This window comes from Bemisia tabaci, chromosome 7, assembly GCF_918797505.1.
Source record: "Bemisia tabaci chromosome 7, PGI_BMITA_v3".
NCBI classification, from domain to species: Eukaryota; Metazoa; Arthropoda; class Insecta; order Hemiptera; family Aleyrodidae; genus Bemisia; species Bemisia tabaci.
This window is the reverse complement of record NC_092799.1, coordinates 37992132-38011943: the sequence shown is the minus strand read 5'-3', so window position 1 is coordinate 38011943 and position 19812 is coordinate 37992132. Positions and strand designations below refer to the sequence as shown.

General features: G+C 41.0%; 1 protein-coding gene across 3 annotated transcripts in view; it reads left to right on the top strand.

The window, feature by feature from the left end:
* The window catches only part of LOC109032074 (uncharacterized), a 214691-nt gene that overhangs the window by 177750 nt on the left and 17129 nt on the right, over positions 1–19812 (top strand). For all 3 annotated transcript variants that reach the window (XM_072303028.1, XM_072303027.1, XM_019044010.2), the window contains 2 exons: positions 8691–8762; positions 14191–14237. In XM_072303028.1, the coding sequence (XP_072159129.1) occupies positions 8691–8762; positions 14191–14237 (119 nt within the window). The remainder of the gene's footprint in view (positions 1–8690; positions 8763–14190; positions 14238–19812) is intronic.

The following is a 19812-nucleotide window of genomic DNA, read 5'->3' as shown; positions in this document are numbered from 1 at the left end:
ATGAATATGAGTTTTTTCCCCCTCTGTTAAACGGATAATTTTTGAATAGTTCGATGAAAGAAGTTAACACGGCACAGGTGAACATTTCGTGAAAGGAGTCCTTCCATCCAAGCTCTGCGCACTAGGATGTTACGCAATATTCAGCATGGCCGATGCCAACACACCGAAGCACAAGTAACGAGACAGGATTTTATGAACCGGCGTGTTTATTTTTACATTTTCCTTGCGTTGATAAAGACCATGGTGCTTCCTCACGATTTCCGATTCCGCCGAAACGTCAGCCATGATGAATATTGTCTAGCATTCTAGTGCGCAAGGGATGGATGGAAGAACTCCTTTTACGAAATGTTCACCTCTGTCGTATTATCGTCTTTGAAGCGGGAAGCTCCCAAAAAACGCGTATTTCTCTCGCAGATAGTGAAGTTAGGAGTGTATATCAGACTTCCCCGATGCGCTTATTGCAATTTTTGAGTCATTTTCTGTCAGAAACAACTCTTGTTTTTGCTTTAGCTGAAGTTTGCAATTGGCCCATGATTCTCGTTGAAAGCTCAAGGGATGTCTATGATCAGACTCTCTGAATGTTTCCAGTTAGGAGTGAATATCAGACTTTTCCGATGCGCTTATTGCGATTTGTGAGCTATTTCCTGTCAGATACAACTCTTATTCTCGCTTTATCTGAAGTTTGCAATAGGCCCATTATTCTCGTCGAAAGCTCAAGAGATCTCTATGATCTGACTCCCTGAATGTTTCCACACCGTACAACGCGGTTACGGTTCTGATCCGAGCAATAACACCTGTCCTTCCCGAGACCTTGATCATGAACCAGGCGTAATGGTCCTCCGTACGCGGCAGTCCGTCTGCGGTTTCGGATCCAAACCGCCCGCTGACACCACCTAACTGCCCGCAAAAGAGCATCAGATTCCTCTCAGATGAGCCTTGTTTCACGCAAGCACCCGTGCTTTCTCGAATTCACCCGAAGTAAAAGTCGGGCTTTTCTTCCGGGCAGAACTGCGATATTACGTATCCCCGCGTTCGTATCCATGCACAACCATCGGAGTATCATCTGATCACCGATTATGCATAGATTACGCATTCCAGACCGATGAGTGGCGAGGGTGACCACAGACTGGAAAACAGGGTTGCCATCGCGACTTAAGTGGTTTTGATTTTCGAGGCACCGAGAATTATTGATTTTGAAGCCGCGCGCGGCAATCTGTTTCGGGAAGACGCGCTTTACCGACGGAGCATCTGCGCCTTTCATTTCACGTGCCGATCTCGTTAAAGTTACAATTTGCATTCAGAATGGCTCGCGAGTTTTTACGATGGAATGTTGATGTGTGCTAATATTGGCACGCTTGAGAGCTAGACAGCTCTGGTAGGCCATAACCAATTCTGATGTGAATTTCACCGGTCAAGGAGGAGAAGCATATCTATTACACTGCCGCGCCTAGGAAAAATGCCGTATGAGCCCTCAGGCGTTGCCAAATCTCCTTCCACAAATTATGAATTTTCTGGAAAATTTGTAAATATTCCTCCTCCAATTTTACTGTGCATTTCGTTCGTAATTTGATCCAAAAAGACTAAAAATTGCGTGACCAAATATTCATAATTTTCTCCAAAATTAAATATTCTCTGAGTGAAAATTTGGCAACATTCGAATGTTCATACGACGTTCTTCTTTAGCACGGCAGTTTACTCGTATCTGGCATGCTAATGAAAGTTCAGATGTCGCAAAATTGTTCTCGATTTAGAATTTATCCTTGAGGAAAATTTTGAATATATTTTCTCATGTGTCTTAGGTGATTTAGATCAGCTTGTGTGTAAAATTCTATACTTTAAAGGAAAGATTTGAACCAGTTTCCCCGAAATTATGTGTAATTATAAAAGTAAATTTGACAACAGCCGAAGGTTCATATGATGTTTCTCCCTAGGACGACGGCCGTATTGCGGATAAAATTATTCTTTTTTTAAGATCTCAGAACGAGCCTCGTATTTTCGCTAAGTCAAAGCGCGTCTTCAAACTTCCTTCAGTTAAAACTAATTTATTATTGTTTAAACCTTTGAACTCGAAATCCCCACATGAGCTTGATCCATTTATTCTTTGAAATACCTGGTTTTAAGATTTTCCCTTTGAGAACTCTAAAAACCGATGGAGATACTTCCGTGCTAAGGAAAAACGCCGTACTAACATTCGAGAGTTGCCAAATTTCCATAGATAAAATGTTTATTTTTGAGGAAAATTATGAGTATTTGTCCGTGAAATTTTCAGGACCTTTAGATCAAAATACAAACAAAATTCTCTGAAAAATTGGAAGAAAAATATTCATAGGGTTACCAGTGATTTTGTGTTTTATCAAAGACAATTTGGCAACGCCTAAAGGTTCATACGGCGTTTTTCCTTAGCACGGCAGGATAGAGGAGCCTATAAGTTGCCAAAGACGCCAGCACAGAATCCATGGATTTACGGCTTTTTGGCTGTCGGCTTCAGATCTAAAAAGTAATATGTCCGTCATAAAAATCGTAAATTTACTTGTATTATTGGTAACATTATAGTTATTGCCATGCTGAGATGAGATCGGAATTAGTGAGACGATGATCTTTGTGAAAAGGCTCCTCCCGCATCGTGTCTCAGAAGAAAACAATCCATGCTTTTTATTTCATTTTTATACGTTTTGAAATAATAACAGCCGCCTTATGGCTACCATTTAAAGCCTTCGGTAGTATTTACAACGGGGGATAAAAGAGAAAAAAAATTGAGACGCTCATCAAATGGACAAGTGGCGAAAAGTGAGCCTTTACGATCCATTTCGCAAAGCAAATTTATTAGAGATTTATAATCATTCGTGGAGAGGTAATCTAATGCTCGTGTCGCAATTTCTGATGTTGAGCTATTTTATACTGACATCAAAACCTAATGTTTCGTACGTTTTTCTATGAAGCACATCTCATTCACATTCCACTCTGCGATATAAACCTCTCTTGAATCAGAAAGTACCGAAACTATATTAAGAATCATCCTAACTACATCAAACGTTACCTGATTTCTTCTCTTTTTTATTTCTCACCAGGAATTGAAAAATTTACATTGCAAATTATACAATCACAAATCCAGGACTCCATTGCATTTGGTGCAATGCGAGAAGTATCCATGAAGTCTTATAGGCGCTAATATGCGTTTGACGCCGACCGGACTGTTTTGGCGCAATGCGTTAAGTATCATAATCTAATGAAAATTCGAAGAAGGTTTTGAGGCGTTACTTCGTTTAGTTCTCTCTTGGAAAATATATATGTGAAGAAAGAGCCTCGCCAAGTTTAGCCCCTTTTTTTTTATACCCGAGTTGGTCAACCGGACAGTGCTCAAATGAAAGCCTATGGTAAGGCAAACTTCCATGCAAAGTTTCAACTTGAAGTGACCCCTCGTTTAGGCTGTACAGCGTTGCCAATTTTCCAGTTTCATGTGTTAAAATCAAGGATATTGGACTATTAGTCCGGTGCATAAGTAGACTAGTACACCCGAGTTGGTTAACGGGACAAGGCTCAACGAAAGCTTATGGTAAGGCAAACTTCCAGGAAAAGTTTCAACTTGAAGTGAAACCTCGTTTAGGCTGTACAGCGTTGCCAATTTTTCATTTTTATGCGCTATACTCAAGGAACACTGGATTCATCATGGTTGAACTGACTAGTGTACCCGAGTTGGTTAACGACACAGGGCTCAAACGAAAGCTTATGGTAAGGCAAACTTCCAGGAAAAGTTTCAACTCGAAGTGACCCCTCGTTTAGGCTGTACAGCGTTGCCAATTTTTCATTTTTATGCGCTATACTCACGAAATACTGAATCATCATGGTTCAACAGGCTAGTATACCCGAGTTGGTCAACGGGACAAGGCTCAAACGAAAGCTTATGGAAAGGCAAACTTCCAAGAAAAGTTTCAACTTGAAGTGAAACCTCATTTAGGCTGTACAGCGTTGCCAATTTTTCATTTTTATGCGCTATACTCAAGGGATACTGGATTCATCATGGTTCAACAGACTAGTATACCCGAGTTGGTCAACGGGACAAGGCCTACACGAAAGTTTATGGTAAGGCAAACTTCCAGGAAAAGTTTCACTTTGAAGTTATAGTCCATGAAGGTACGTTTTCCGCCAAAAATCTCGAAAAAACCCTAATTTTATGTTAAAAAAATGAATAATAAATTGGCAACACTGCTTTGAAAAGTTCACGATGGCCTTTAGTTGCGCTTCTATTCGATCTCAGGGTAGTATTCAGCTCGTAGACCGATGCACTAGTCTGTTTAATTATGATGCACTGGACTATTAGTCCCGAATTCCTTGATTTTAGCTCATAAAAATGGAAAATTGGCAACGCTGTACAGCCTAAACGAGGTTTCACTTCAAGTTGAAACTTTTCCTGGAAGTTTGCCTTACCATAAGCTTTCGTTTGAGCCCTGTCTCGTTAACCAACTCGGGTATACTAGTCTGTTCAACCATGATGAATCCAGTATTCCTTAAGTATAGCGCATAAAAATGAAAAATTGGCAACGCTGTACAGCCTAAACGAGGTTTCACTTCAAGTTGAAACTTTTCCTGGAAGTTTACCTTACCATAAGCTTTTGTTTGAGCCTTGTCCCGTTGACCAACTCGGGTATACTAGCCGGTTGAACCATGATGATTCAGTATTTCGTGAGTATAGCGCATAAAAATGAAAAATTGGCAACGCTGTACAGCCTAAACGAGGGGTCACTTCAAGTTGAAACTTTTCCTGGAAGTTTGCCTTACCATAAGCTTTCGTTTGAGCCTTGTCCCGTTGACCAACTCGGGTGTACTAGTCTACTTATGCACCGGACTAATAGTCCAATATCCTTGATTTTAGCACATGAAACTGGAAAATTGGCAACGCTGTACAGCCTAAACGAGGGGTCACTTCAAGTTGAAACTTTGCATGGAAGTTTGCCTTACCATAGGCTTTCATTTGAGCACTGTCCGGTTGACCAACTCGGGTATAAAAAAAGGGGCTAAAAAACACCACTTTTTGGAGAGGCTCTTTGGCATTGTTAAATGCGGTTGCGTTGTTCTGGTCGAATCCCTCCAATTGGACTCCTAAAAGGAACTGGGTGAGAAAAGTGCTTATGGTTTGCGTGAAACATAGCTCCTTTTGGCTTAAAATCTTGATTGCCTACGCTTATATTATAGAAACCTTCAATGGGGGGCATATCTTTGAAACAGAAAAATGTGGCGATGAACTGTTATTTATTTCTTATTTTTTATTTGACCTAGTGTGTGTAAAGACGAATACACTTAGCTGCGTGCTGTGACGATTGAACCAGTCATTTTATTTCGAAATCGGATCATTTAAATTCCCCGTCACAGCTTATTAAAATAACTGCTCTGATATGAATGCTATCAAATTGACTCCTCTCGGTTCTCCAGAACGGCTATTTCTTTCCGCCATCAGTTTAAATAATTGTTCATACGTGTTATTATTTTCTTGTAATTACATGCTCTAGCGCGTGTTGTCAAAATGCTATCAATTATATCTTAAGGAGAGCGTTCTTTAGCGAATTCAGAGTAAACACTTTGAGCATTTTCTTACAATTATAGATGAAGTAACATGATGGGGTGCTGTTTGCCAAATTTGATAAAAAAAAATGGTTTAAAGGATCGAGTGCTGAAAAAATCAATGGAATGCGAACTGCGGGTAGAATTATGAATGTTGGAAATCATTTTTCCACTATTATTGATTAATTATTTACTTCACACACTTGCAAAATTTCATCTCATCAATATCGATGATTTGAATATTTGAGAAGTAGAATATTATTTTCGCGTATTTGAGGAAGCATGCAAGTTCTACAATTAGTATACGTTAATCCATCAAGCATAATTTGAATGTGTTCCTTTTATTGACAGTGTGCGCTAAAAAGCATACGTCTCTGTAGATAAACGATTCTATCGTGAAAGGAAGTCCCCCCCTCCCTTACGTATTCCGATTGCAAAGATCCTGTTGCAACAAAGTCTCCCGATTAATTAATGAGACTATCACTTCAACTTCACATTCACAACATCAAAAGTCACAAGACTTTTTTTGAGGATTCTCTGATGCAACGGTTTTTCATGATTTTACTACCTCCGAAGACTTTACTACCATTTGAATGATATTTCAATGAACCTAATGCAAAACGTAATGTTTATTGGTCCGTAGCAGTAGTATAGTAGTTACGATATATCCAGCTACAAAGTATCTAGGACCATAAAGCATCAGATATTCACAAAAGAATAGAACGGACGTAGAGTTAGATTCTATGCGTTTAATGAAAAATAGGAAATGTAAATTAGATTAAAGTCATAGTTGACGCAGAAAAGGAATTACGAAAGTAAAATATTCTTGTTATAACAATTGCGAGAGAAAATATTATCACAAATTTTAAATCCTATACGTCTATTCAATAGAATGACTCCGTTTTCCATGAGATTTGGCTACTATTCGGTGCCAACTGCTTGGGACTTGATGCTTGTGATTATGAGGACTGGATGATTAATTAGGCCATTTTTACTATGTTTTAATTAGATCTCGCGGAGACGTGAGGAGGGAGGAGGAGAGGGGGGGGGGTTCACGAACAGGTTTCTCGAGTGCTATTATTCACGGGTAGAATTAGGTATAATCGACTCCACACTTCTACTGACATGGAGAAAACACCACGCCGTTGTTGGTGGTGTGCAGATAGGGACGTATATACTCTGCACATAAAATTTTTTTTGGCCGACTTAAATCACCAAAAAAGTAAGGCAAGGGTAACGTAAGGGGTAGAATCGCGGGGGATTTGCACATCCCCCGGAGAATCGCTCTCATAGACTCCCATGGGAATTCTTCGCTTCCTTACGGAAAAAAGTGTCAGGGATTAGCCCCTAAAATTGTGTACTATCCCAATTTCTCGGATGATATGGACATTTTCAATCAATTTTGTCGGTATACCGTCACTCAAGTTAGGGTAGAACCGCAACATTTCGGTTAGAAAAAATCGGGGCACTACCATACAATCAATTGAAAATGTCCAAGTCGGATCTAAACCCCTTCCTCTTTTTTCCGGGTTCCTTTGCTCCCTTTTTTCCTTTGGGGAGATTTCTGGGGAATTCCTCCTCTTCCCCCTCCCCACTCTACTCCTCCACCCTATTTCTCCTCCCCCTCCCCACACTATCCCTCCGTCCTATACCCCTCCCCTTCCCTTTCTACCCCTAACCCTATACTTCCTCCCCCTCTACCCCTTCCCCATTTCCCCTACCCCCCTATCCCACCGCCCTCTAACCTACCCCCATTGCCCCTATCCCCCTTTATCCAACCCTCCTCTAACCCACCCCCATTACCCTCACCCCCTCTATCCCACCCCCTCTCGTTTCTGTCACTCCATTCATGTTTTACGAGGACTCTCATGATATTCGTTCTTACCAATGGCGTGGTGTGAATTGCGATGTATCGATTGTTATGCCATTTAAACCTATGGCAAAGAATCGATTATTAAGGTGTTCGCTGCAAACACCCTATTTTTCGATCATTTTCGATAGGTTTAAATGGCATAACAATCGATATATCGCAAAGCACGCCACGTCACTAGTTCTTACTCTCAAGGAGCAGGCCTCTTCATCGGTCCTATGCACGTCACACTCAGAATTACGAATGGAAACCCGTGCAAGGAGAAGGAGACCCAGATGAGAGTGGGCGGGAGGGGCGGGGGACGGTGGTCCAATTGACCCCTGGTGCCCCGACTCCGGAACCGGGCGCATCGGACGTCGTCGTCGTCGCGTCTGGTCGCATCATCCGGGCCCTCGGAAAGCGAAGCCGATGATACCGGGCAAAGGCGCGCGCGGCCGTAAAATTCTCGTTGCATTAATTGTCGAGCACGATTCACTAATGAATGATTCACTCGCTCGCTCGTCATCGGGTCCACGGCGCGTGCCCGCGCTCCTCAAGTTCACGCCGCGCCGCCCGCCCGCCCGGTCGCCACTCGTGTTTCGTGAGCGTCGCATCGTGAGCAGGTCGCGAGCTCCCCGCAACCTAACCTCACTTTCCTCCTCTCGTGTCGTATCATTTGTCAATCGTGTTTCTTCGGGATCCTACTTGTATCGTACTATCAAAGTAAGTATGAGAAAGGACCTTTTTTATGGGGCAGTTTAGGACCTACGTGATGTTTTTTTTTTTTTTTTTTTTTTTTTTTTCCCTCGATTTATAGACGCCACCCCCTTCCCTTATAGTGCAAGCCTGGACCCCCCTCGCCCTAACTGTCGCACTGGCTACCCCCAACATTTTTGGGGAAAAAAATGTGAATCTATATCATCAGGATCTTACTTGTATCGTACTTTCAGAGTAAGTATGATGTAGGAACTTCTTTATGGAGCAGTTTAGGACCTACGTGATGTTGTTGTTTCTTTTTCAATTTATAGATCCCCCCCCCCTTGCCTCGTAGTGCAAGCCTGGACCCCCCTCGCCCTAACTGTCGCCCTGACCACCCTCAATTTTTTTGAAAAAAAAAAATAAATATATCCTGAAAAAAAGTCGGTTTCAATACGGATCTAGGTATGTTTCCTTAGAAATCTTACAACCACTTAGTAAGACAAAGAAAAAAAGTTTCCGTTGGCTCACCTACTAATCATTATTTTATCAATATTTTAATAACGATATTTTTAATTTTTTGTTTCAGGAAAACATCTGATACTTGTAACAGATCCTGAAAAAGGTGGTGACTTCGCATTTGACAACCCAGGATTCAGAGGTAATCACCCTAATTGTAATAGAGTACTCTACGTTGCCATTAAATTTAATTATGTCAAAGTCAAACACGCATCATAACTACACCCACCACGAAAACATATGTCAATCGCTATTTATTAAACATTTTTTTCATGGAGAAGCACGAAAAATCCTGATGTCTCATCGTTTTTAGCCAGAGTTTTCTGACTATTAAATTTATTTATTTACGAGTATTTGTAATATTTGTTGTGGTTTAATGTTATTCGCACACAATGAAATTCCAGTTGGCTTAAAATTTTCGTATTCATGCCAAAATGGAATGTGCGCATAAATAATTGGACGTATTTCTGCCAAACGGAACTATGTGGATCAAGACATGAGCCCTGAGACCCATAAGAATACATGCATAACAGGGCTCGCGTCATAATGCACATAGTTCTGTGTGGCAGAAATACGTCCAAATTGAATAAAAATGAACCGCATGCATAGGATTTGCATACTTCTAAGTCCATCTTGTTTGAATGCATTCATTCATAGTTTCTTTTAGTTTAGGATGAAGGGGTAAGGTCCTTTAGATGTTGCCAAATTTCATCTGATAAAATATAAATTTTCAGAGAATTCTGTGAACATTTTTCCTTGAATTTTTTAGATAATTTGATTCGCGACTAGTGGTAAATCATCCAAAAATTTCAAGAGAAAATATTCATAACTCTCCTCTGAAAGAAACATTCTATCGGAGAAAATTTGGCAACTCTCGAATGTTCGTACGGAGTTTTTCCTTAGCACGGAAGAATGTGCTGAGCACCCAGTGCTCTTTCTGGTCGTAAAGCATCCTCAAACACTTTATTTAAAGATTTACAACTTACGCATACCATCTTCCTGGTTCGATAATGATGAAGGTACCCGCTATGCGTTGTCCTTAAAAATATCTTACGCTTCGTCGGCAACATGTTGACTTTGTAATCAAAATATTTTATGAGAATGTGGGTGATTCCAATTATCCATTGAGCAACATTAAGGATAAATCACAATAAAAGTCTCGCAGATGTTGCCCTCTAAGTATTTGCTCGGGACGTGAGGTACGGCGAGACGGCTCTCTGACAGGAGTGACAGGTTGTATGTTGACGCGTCCATATTTTACACTGATTTACATCCTAAAACTCAAAGATTTCTAATTGATCCTGAAGCTTCGATGATCGACAGCTTTTGATGAGTGAGCTTTAATTAACTGAGCGTCCGCACCGAGCGGCTCTGGTGATTTTGACGAGCGCATTTCACTTTCATTGTTATGAACCACTGGCGTGGCGTGCTTTGCGATATATCGATTAATCTGCCATTTAAACCTATGGAAAAGTATCGATAAACAGGGTGCTCGCAGCAGACACCTTAATAATCGATTATTTACCTCAACTTCAAATGGGGAAATATCGATAGATCGCAAAGCACGCCACGCCACTGAACTACTGTTTCTCCACTAATTGCTCGTTCTTGCCTTGTTTTGGCGAACATAAATCATCTCAGATCAACGTGGTTATTAGGGACTAGAAAGTTTTGCTCTAAAAGTTCCATTGACGTCTCGATGTTTAGTGCTTTGCCCTTTACATGAAAAAGAAGGCTCAATCGCTATTCTCACTCTTTATCGAAAGCGAGGGAATTTGGAAACTTAAACCTGCAACATATCGCACCGAAATCTTCATAGTTTATTCCTGAGCTTTGCTGCCGTGCTAGTGATGTGCACTTAGTGTCGCTTACCCGCATGTTTAAGCCAATAAACCAACAGAATAAGAAGAAGAAATATTAGGTTATAACAAGAGTAACGAATATTTTTCCTTGACATTTTCGCAAAATATTCTATATTAAATTCCTATTACAATTCTCTGAAAAATTGAACAAAAAAAAAAAATTTGCAAGTATTTCTAAAAATTCTACTTTTATTAAAGGATATTTTGCCAAGTCTCAGAGCTCAAACATCATTCATCCTCAGGAAATTATTGCTGATGGAAATGAAAACGGGGAAGGACGAGGTACTGGAATTTTTTACCAGGTGAAAAATTTTGGTTCATCAAATCTCAGTGGAGGTCGCGTGCTTTTGAAGTTGATCGAACCCTTTTCCCGTAATATCCGAATTCATTTTCCCTCGCAAGGAGACCTCGACGTTAATGATGACTTAAAAGTAAGAAAATACAAGAGATTTGCACGATTAACGAATCAAAGGAGCAGTAACAATTCCAGCAAGTTGGCAACTTCGTTAATACTCCTTTTAAATCCATGGAATATATCGATGCTAGGCGAGACATAGGCTGCCTCACCAAGAGTCGATTGTTTAACATACATTTAAATGGAGAAAAAACGGTGTTGCCAACTTACAAGAATCGCCACTGCAAAGAAAACGACAAGGGAAAGAGTGCGTGAGTGGACTGATCAGTGCAAATCTCGAGGGCAGATTTTTATTAGCCGTCCATGCACCAGCACTACCAGCAGATATGTCTCGTAGCGCATGATCACAATCCTGTCGTGCTAAGGAAAAACGCCGTATGAACCTTCAGGCGTTGCCAAATTCCCTTTGATAAAACATGGATTTCCTGGTAAACGTAAGAATATTTTCCTTCCATTTTTTCCTATAATTTTGTTCGCAATTTCAGCTAAAGTCCCTGAAAATTTCAAGGAAAAATATTCGTAACTTTCCACAAAAATAAACTTTTTATCGAAGGAAATTTGGCAACTCCCGAATGTTCATACTGCGTTCTTCCTTAGCACGGCACAATCAGGGTAACGTCGAACGATCATAATTTTTCACAAGCCCGTAAAAGGTTTCAAGCTGTCCTGCCATAAAGAGAACCGGCCGATTTGGCCTAGAATGGTAATCCACGGCTGCTAACTTCACTTGTCGGTTAGTTGGTTATACAACCCCATTCAGTGGATCATCCCACCACCCTTCGTCACTCCCTTATCACACGCTCCTACCCGTTGCCTAAATTCGCAAGTACTTCTTAATCAATGTAATATCGTCACCTCCCGGCCAAAGTATCACAGGCGCCTAGCGACTTTTCAAAATTTCCGCCGCCATTTTACTTGTTTACAGATAAATTGGACGTATTTCTATCAAACGGACCTAAGCGCCATAGGGTGAGGAAGGTAGAGGGGGGCTTGGATTGGCGGCGGAATCTTATTCCGTCCTATACTCGCAATGCTTTTTCGTGGCGCTTAGGTCCGTTTGACAGAACGCGCTATCTGGGATTCTAAATTCCTCAAAAGGAACTCAAAATTGGCGCTTAGTTCCGTTTGATAGAAATACGTCCAGTTGATCAACGGAAACTGTCCGAAAATTTCACGGAATTTTCTTTGCGCTGCCGATAAAATCCACTGAAATTTTCAAACAGGTTCAACCAAAAGTTTCTCTGTGAAACCCTTAAAACTTTCAATGTGACAGATCAAACATCAAAATTTGCAGTTTTAGTAAAAAAATTCATTTTCGACCTCACTGATTGACTCGATCCGCTGTGCGTTGCACGGCGCTTGCGATACTTTGGCTGGAAGGTGACGATTAAGACGGTGTAATAGGGTTCTTCACCGCAGTGGCGTGGCGTGAATTGCGATATATCGATTGTTATGTCATTTAAACCTATGGAAAAAGATCGATTATCGGGGTGTTCGCAGCGAACACCTTAGTAATCGATTCTTTACCATAGCTTCAAATGGCGAGATATCGATAATCGATTATTCACGCCACGCCACTGCTCACCGGTGATATTTTCTGCACATTCCGTTGTTTGGCTGACAAAAGGGCGTAACTACACTGAGAGATGAGCCCGGGAAAGAATTGCCAGTTATGGACGACAAGGTTCATCGAGAAGTGTAGTTAACGTCTTTATGCCAGAAGGGCGAAGATTCATGTGTGCGAACTGTCTTCGCTATGAGGTGTATTATTATTTTGTTATTAATTATTGCTTATGCGTCATTAAGACTTGAACAGAGAAATCGAGCTGGTATGAAATTTGCCAGACAATGTTATACCGCGAGTTCAGATTTGTAGACAGCGCGAGAAGCATGCAAATCAGCAAACGACAATATTGCTGCTCGCGGGGTGTTTTCTAGCCTACCTTGATAGTTGAAGGCGAAATTACAAGGATTTTTAACCTTGAAATTTGTGTTCCTGCTCCTTCCAAATACCTACTCAGGCAGAATACCCACAAGACGTCAATGACTTTAGCGGATGGAAGTAGTTTTTAAAGAGGCTATTCTAGTCAAATTAGTTCAAAACTTAGAATTCGAATTTCTGACGAAAAATAACATATACTAACCGCAAGAATAAGTTCTAGGAAGTCATGGGTCTCTTTTTCCAAAAGAGTAAGCGTGTAAAGTGAATTTTAACTCCATGTTTTAGGCGCGAAAAATGTTGCGTTGGTCTTAAATATTTTGAAAGAAGGAGAAGGTAAAATATTTGTCAATCTCGGAATGTTGTTTAAAGTAAACTTAGTGAGAGGGAGAAATACATAGGTTGAGGTTTTTTATTCCCAACCTGGCAACACTAGTCTATGTACGTATTCCACCAGCACTGAAAAAGAGATCAGAGGGAAGAGTTCATATAGGTAAACCATTGTTACCTCAAGAGACGCTCCGAAATACAGAGACTCTAACTGGATCCAGACTTTGTCTACACTCTTTTATAGACACCCTGTGGAATCATTACTGAGATGCCACAAACAGAATCAGCACGTCTGACAGTTCAAGGAGAACACTTGGGGCTGGAAGGAATCAGGCTGACAGGATTCCGTGGCGATAAAATTATTCAAGCTCACTAGACTTCGTCGTTTCCTCCACGAAAAAAACGCAACCACATTCCAATGTTGCCGGATTTTCCCTCGCAAATTGCCTTTTTATCATGATAATTCTGGATTTTTCGGACTGAAAATTTGACCGATTTTTCTTCAGATCTGCGCAAAAATCCGAAACATTTTGGACAAAGATTGCACAGGTACATTCTTGAAAAAAATCGAATTGTTGTAGTCAATTTTGCAACCTTGGAAGAGCGTTACGTTCCTTCATCCGTTAGACGACGACTTCAGAACGTTTGTCGGAGGCCTCTAATTCAACCTTATAACAAAAAGTTATTGCGCTCGTATTATTTTTTGCCGTCGAGTGGCTCATTTCATCTAACGTTCAGATATTTTTATTCACGTTGATGAGAGGGAATATTGCAAATTAACTGTCAGAGCCGTAATTTCTATCCGTCCTTGGACAATCTTTCTGAAGACTTTCTGAGTTTGAAGCATCTCCTTTCGCATTGTCGAGACGAAAGCTGTACAACGTTTTATAGAAGATTCTCTCCAATGAATGTTATTTTTATATTTATCCCTTTAATAATCTTGTGTTTTTTAGTGCAAAAAATGTCATTTCTGCATGCTCCTTCATTTATGACTAAAAACCTTGTTCTTTATTTTTTTTTACAGAGGGAACTCCCATAAATCATGTGAATCACGAGAAGGAAGAGGGGAAGGTAAGCATTTTTACACCTATCTTTTTTATAATTTTTCAGTGGGTTTTATATCATTAACGCGGAAGGCCTCAATGCCACGTGAGGTCACTCACAACTGAAAATGAGTTACAAGATTTTACAACTTTTAAGCCTCGCCTCTGAATTCCTACTTACGAAATCACGAAGATGTTGTTAAAAAAAAGTTGTTAGCCAGAACTCAAAAAGTCCGCCTCGGAGAATGAGAACTCTTCTTTTTTTCTTTAAATCATCACAGAATTTTGAATTTTTCATGAAGGAAGGCGTACCTCCGCGTATTTTTGTGGTTTTAAGTCCTACATCAGTATCTAACAATTCAAGCATTGTTCTCAATGTTGTATAGGTTCATTTATACATGGTTACTCGAGCCAGTGAAAATTAATGATCGAATCTGATGAAGGAATTTCACGAACGAGTCATTTTGTTTAAAACAGTAGCGAAATATTTATTTTTAAAAATGAGTATGTGACATAGATCACATTTTTGAGAAATAATCATAACTCATCAAATTATTCACGATGAAATCATTTTCAGCCTGTCAACTCGATTTTCAGCACGGGTGGATTATTAATGTTTTTGATGTTTTATTGTCTCCGCTTTATTTTCCATCGCCGTTTCCTTCATCAAACCTGACCAATGACCATACGACCGGTCCAATATTACTCTCCACGGGAGGTTCTTGGTATCCCGGTGAATCGTTCCGCATAGAAATGACGTCATGGAACTAAACTTAACTAAGTTGAGTCACTCTTTCATACGTCACATACGAAAGGTGGCACAATGTCTTGCAAAAGGTACCGTCGAGTCACCCTGATATTTGTACTGATGACATCCAAAAAGAGAATGAGAGATGCTAGCCTCCGGAAAATCTCTGCATTGACAGATTCTAGTGGCGGTTAGGCGCGTCGTAGAGCGCCTTAGTGAGCTCTAAAAGCGACTAATAAATCCATACCATTTCATCCAATTATTAGGTCTGAATCGCTTTCTTTTTTCACGGAGAAAAAGTGTTTGGGGTTATCCCCTAAAATTGTTTTGAACCCCCCAATTTGTCGAATGGTATTGGTATGGGTATGTACAATTAAGGGGCTTGGAGGAGAAGGCGTATAATGGCTGTTTTTGCTATTTCGAGATCTACGTGTCTGAAGTTTCGAACTCGGAACCTTGTGGCGGAAAGAAAGTTCAAACTGACTTTTGGATGCTTAAAAATTGGATTTTGGGAGCGAATTTTTCACAGAATGTGCATTAAGACTAGTTTTACTTGAAATCATGAATATTTCAATTTTTTCAAAAGCTACACTCATGCGCCTTGTCCTCCAAGCTCCTCAATTGATTGTGGTAGTACCGCAACGTTTGAGTTGGTAACCTAATCTATTGGAGTACTACCGCCATTAATTGAAAATGCTCGTACCATCTAACAGCCCTTACCTCTTTATTTCCGCGTATCCATGAATGTAACCAATTTATATGAGTACGTAACACTCGCAATTTATTCCTATATGAAGCATAAAGGAAACCACCTCTATTCTTCGTTTAAATTGTTTGAATATTCACTTGGTCGCAGCCTGTAATTCCTGTAAAAGCTGGATATTATTCTCTGCGTGGTTGCCCCTGCGGGCTGATTATTGAAATCGATAGACAAAGAAGACAAACTGAAAATAAAGCGATCCTATTGATGGAATCGGGTGGTTGCAATAGACAAAGGCGGTAAGTGATAGACTAACTAACGGCAACCCAATAGAGACCTGGTAGTTAGTCCATCATTTACCTCCTTAGTCTATAATAACCACCCGTTTCTACCAACAGGATCGCTCCATGTCCCCTATGTCATCTTTGTCTATCGCCTTGTCTACGAATTTCAATAATCAGCCGCTGATGGGATGGAAGGCTTACATCTCTATCACGGGTGTCAGCCGCACAGATGGACGGACAGGTTAGGACTCGGGCGAGGTTTAGGCGAGGATTATCGTCCATTCTTCTTGGCTCTGCGGACGTGACTGGAGAAGGTGTCGGATCCGCGCTACCATACTCGATTGTCGGTGGAATCAGGTGCATGAGTCATGAGTCACCAAAGCCGATCGGAGGGAACAGGAGGCAGAAGGGCCGAGCCCCGCCGATGCACCAGGGATCAGCGGATAAGGCAAACTGTGCCCAAGGAGGAACAATAGAAGGTCAAAACATGAGTTGATACGCTGGATTTACCCGCAATGTTGCGCGGCGGGTGAGATATGTCAAGATTCGTTACACGTGTTATGTGCGCGCGGTTGGCAAGTGTATGCCCACTCCGATGAGCATGAGCCTCGGGTTTTTCGGTGCACGGAGAAAAAAACTTCGTGCGTGGGGCCCAAAGTTTAGGTCATATGGGTCTCTGAAGTTTTCGGATTTAGCATCCGAACACTTAAAGTCCAGCTGCTGAGGTTTGGATCACACATATGAAACTTCAGCTCTTACATCTGAAGTACTTCGGTTTTCACATCCGAAAAACTTCGGCTCTCACATCCGAAAAACTTCGGTTCTCACATCTGAACCACTTCAGATGTAAGAACTGGACGTATTTATGCTAAAAGGAGATATGTGCAAGTGGAAAGATGGGGTGTGCTCGTTAGTTGGGTGATAAGAAACAATGTAAAAGTGGATATAGCTCCTTTTGAGAAAATTGAGAAGCGGGATTTTCTATTAAATCAAAAGGAGCTAAACGCCAAAATATGCTAACTCATGAGCCGCGGGCATGGCAAGAGAGCCTTGTGGACAGGGCTCACGAGTTACAGCGCCCCGACGACCATCTCCCCGTCGTTAGAGTGCGCACTCATTGCCGCTGACGTCACTGGCGCACAATTATTCCCCATTCATTCTTATGGCCCGACCACTAACGAGCACACCCCATCTTTCCACTTCCACATATCTCCTTTTCGCATAAATACGTCCAACTGAAGTTTCAGATGTGTAATCAGAACCTCGACAGCTAGACCTTAAATGTTCAGATACTCAATCTGAAAACTTCAGAGATCCATATGACCTAAACTTCGGGTCCCACGCGCGAGGTTTTTTTCTCCGTGTGGATCTTCAGAATTTTGAAGAACGAGTCAATACTTGATCATACAATCTATAATCTCTGGATTTTCGGACATCGGATGTCCTGAAGAAGGCCTCGGATTATTTTGAAAAAATCGATACTACCTGAATCGATTAAAGTGTAAAAATTCATTTTCCTGAATGTCAATTCGAACAAATGGACCAATTTTTACCTCCACCAGAAACGCCAAGTTTCATTTAACCGATGTAGGAAATTCCGTTTCCTGTAAAATTCCGACGATTTTTCAGGGGTAAAAAAATCATCACAAAACGAAGGAGAAAAATGTTGGTAGTATAGGCTTCAGCGTAAGAGGAAAGCTATGACAGTCGAAGAGAATGAAAAATATCGCAAAAGTTCATCGATTTGAAGAAATAGTCGATGGTAGACTGTCCGTAAAATTTTGAAAAGAAATCATGTAACGTAGAAATGTTTGGTCAGTTGAATTCTGCGTCAAGCATCTTACTGATGGCCCCAAACAGAGACAAGAGACTCTCCACTAGTATCTTGGCTATGGTGGAAGCTTTTCCTTTCGGGACTTTAGCATTCTGCTGTTTACTTAACTACATGGTTGATGTTTAACAACGTGTTGGCAGTTTCGTTTTGCAAACAAGCCGGAAATGGCCGAAGCTCATTATCCACCATATAGGTAGGTCAACAGCCGAAATTAGGGGGATGACTGTTGCTTCCTTATAATTGTCCATAAGGGATTGTTGAATCCGCGAAAGTAAAGGCTTCCACCTGTCGCGCCAAGAGGCCAGTGAAGGGTCTCTTGTCTCTGGCCCAGAGACAAGAGACCCCCATACCCGCCTCTTAGTGACAGGTGGGCGCTTTTACTTTCGGGGTTTCAACAGTTCCTTAAAAGGGACAATTATTAAGGAGCAACAGTCATCACCCTAGTTTCGGCTGTTGAGCTACCTACATGGTGGATGATGAGCTTCGGGTGACGTCATGAGCCAAACAAGTTTCCCTAATTTCGGCCATTTTTGGCTTGTTTGCAAAATGAAACTGTCAACACGTTGTTGAACATCAACCATGTAGGTAAGTCAGCAGTAGAATGCTGAAGTCCCGAAAGTAAAAGCTTCCACAATGGCCAAGATACTAGTGGAGGGTCTCTTGTCTCTGCTCTGGCCCCGAACCTCCTTCGTCGATGGAACTAGCTCGTGAAATGGCAACGCGGAGTGGAATAAGAGGCGAGTACTGTTTCTGATTGGATTCCGACACGGGTTTTGAATCGGATGCGCATCGACTATTGGGCAATGATGGGTGCCCGTGTGAGCGGCGTGACGTAGCGAAATACGCAGCGGTGGCTCCTGGCGGCGGGCGGCCCTCGGACTCCCGTTGCGCGCGCTACGCACTCCGCAAGACTCTGCCGCCGCCAGGCGTATTATCCAACGGGATTGTATTCTTTTCGTCTTCTCATATCCAAGGCTCAACGCTCTCCGTGAAGATCCATTCAACTGTGCACAGTAATAAGTCAAATTACGAGACTTTGCATCATAACTGTTGAGTAATTAAGTTCCGTGGATCGGAGAAGTGAGGAGGAGATTTCGCGCATCTTAAAACGCTAATGCAGAGGAAAAAACCAGAATCAGATACATATTACAGTCTAAGAGGGTCATGTTATCATTTGGTGCAAAAAACACCAAAAGATTGGGGCGAAAATGACTTTTCAGGTACTTACACTTCAGTATAGTGGAAAGCGATGCTCCTGAATTTCAGTGAAACACAATTAGAGTTTGCTGGTGTTGGTCAGCACTGCTGGCTTTAGAAACAATTTATCTCAAAAATTACAATGGAAAGAAGAAACACATTGGATCTAGCGTCCGGACTTTTGAAAACATTGACAAGAAAAAGGACTCTTGAATCAATATCTGATTCAAGCTTAAATCAAAAGGAAATCCGCTCAAATTAAAAGGCTGGGTTCTTGATTTAAGCTTAAATCTGATTGAATCAAGAGTCCTTTTTCTTGTCAATGTTTTCAAGAGTCTGGACGCTAGATCTAATGTGTTTTTTTTCCCAGTGTAATATGTTTTGATGTAGTCAGCTGAGCTGTCGTGCAAAATATTTAAAGTTATTTGGTACAAAGTGGCGAACTTTATTTAGTTCCATTTTCCTCATGCGATTCGGCCAAATTGACGGCTTGGCTCCTTCCTGCTTACCGTGGTCCAAGTCAACATTATCTCTTGAAATTTCCGCAGAATTTGCTTCGCAGAGATAAAAAAATCTCGGAAGTTTTAAGAAAATAAAAACTCTCGGAAGTTTTAAGAAAATAAAAACTCTCGGAAGTTTTAAGAAAAAAAAAAATCTCGGAAGTTTTAAGAAACTAAAGAATCTCGGAAGTTTTAAGAAAATAAAAAATCTCGGACGTCTGAAGAAAATAAAAAGTCTCGGAAGTCTTAAGAAAATAAAAAGTCTCGAAAGTTTTAAGAAAATAAAAAATCTCGGAAGTTTTAAGAAAATAAAAAATCTCGGAAGTTTTAAGAAAATAAA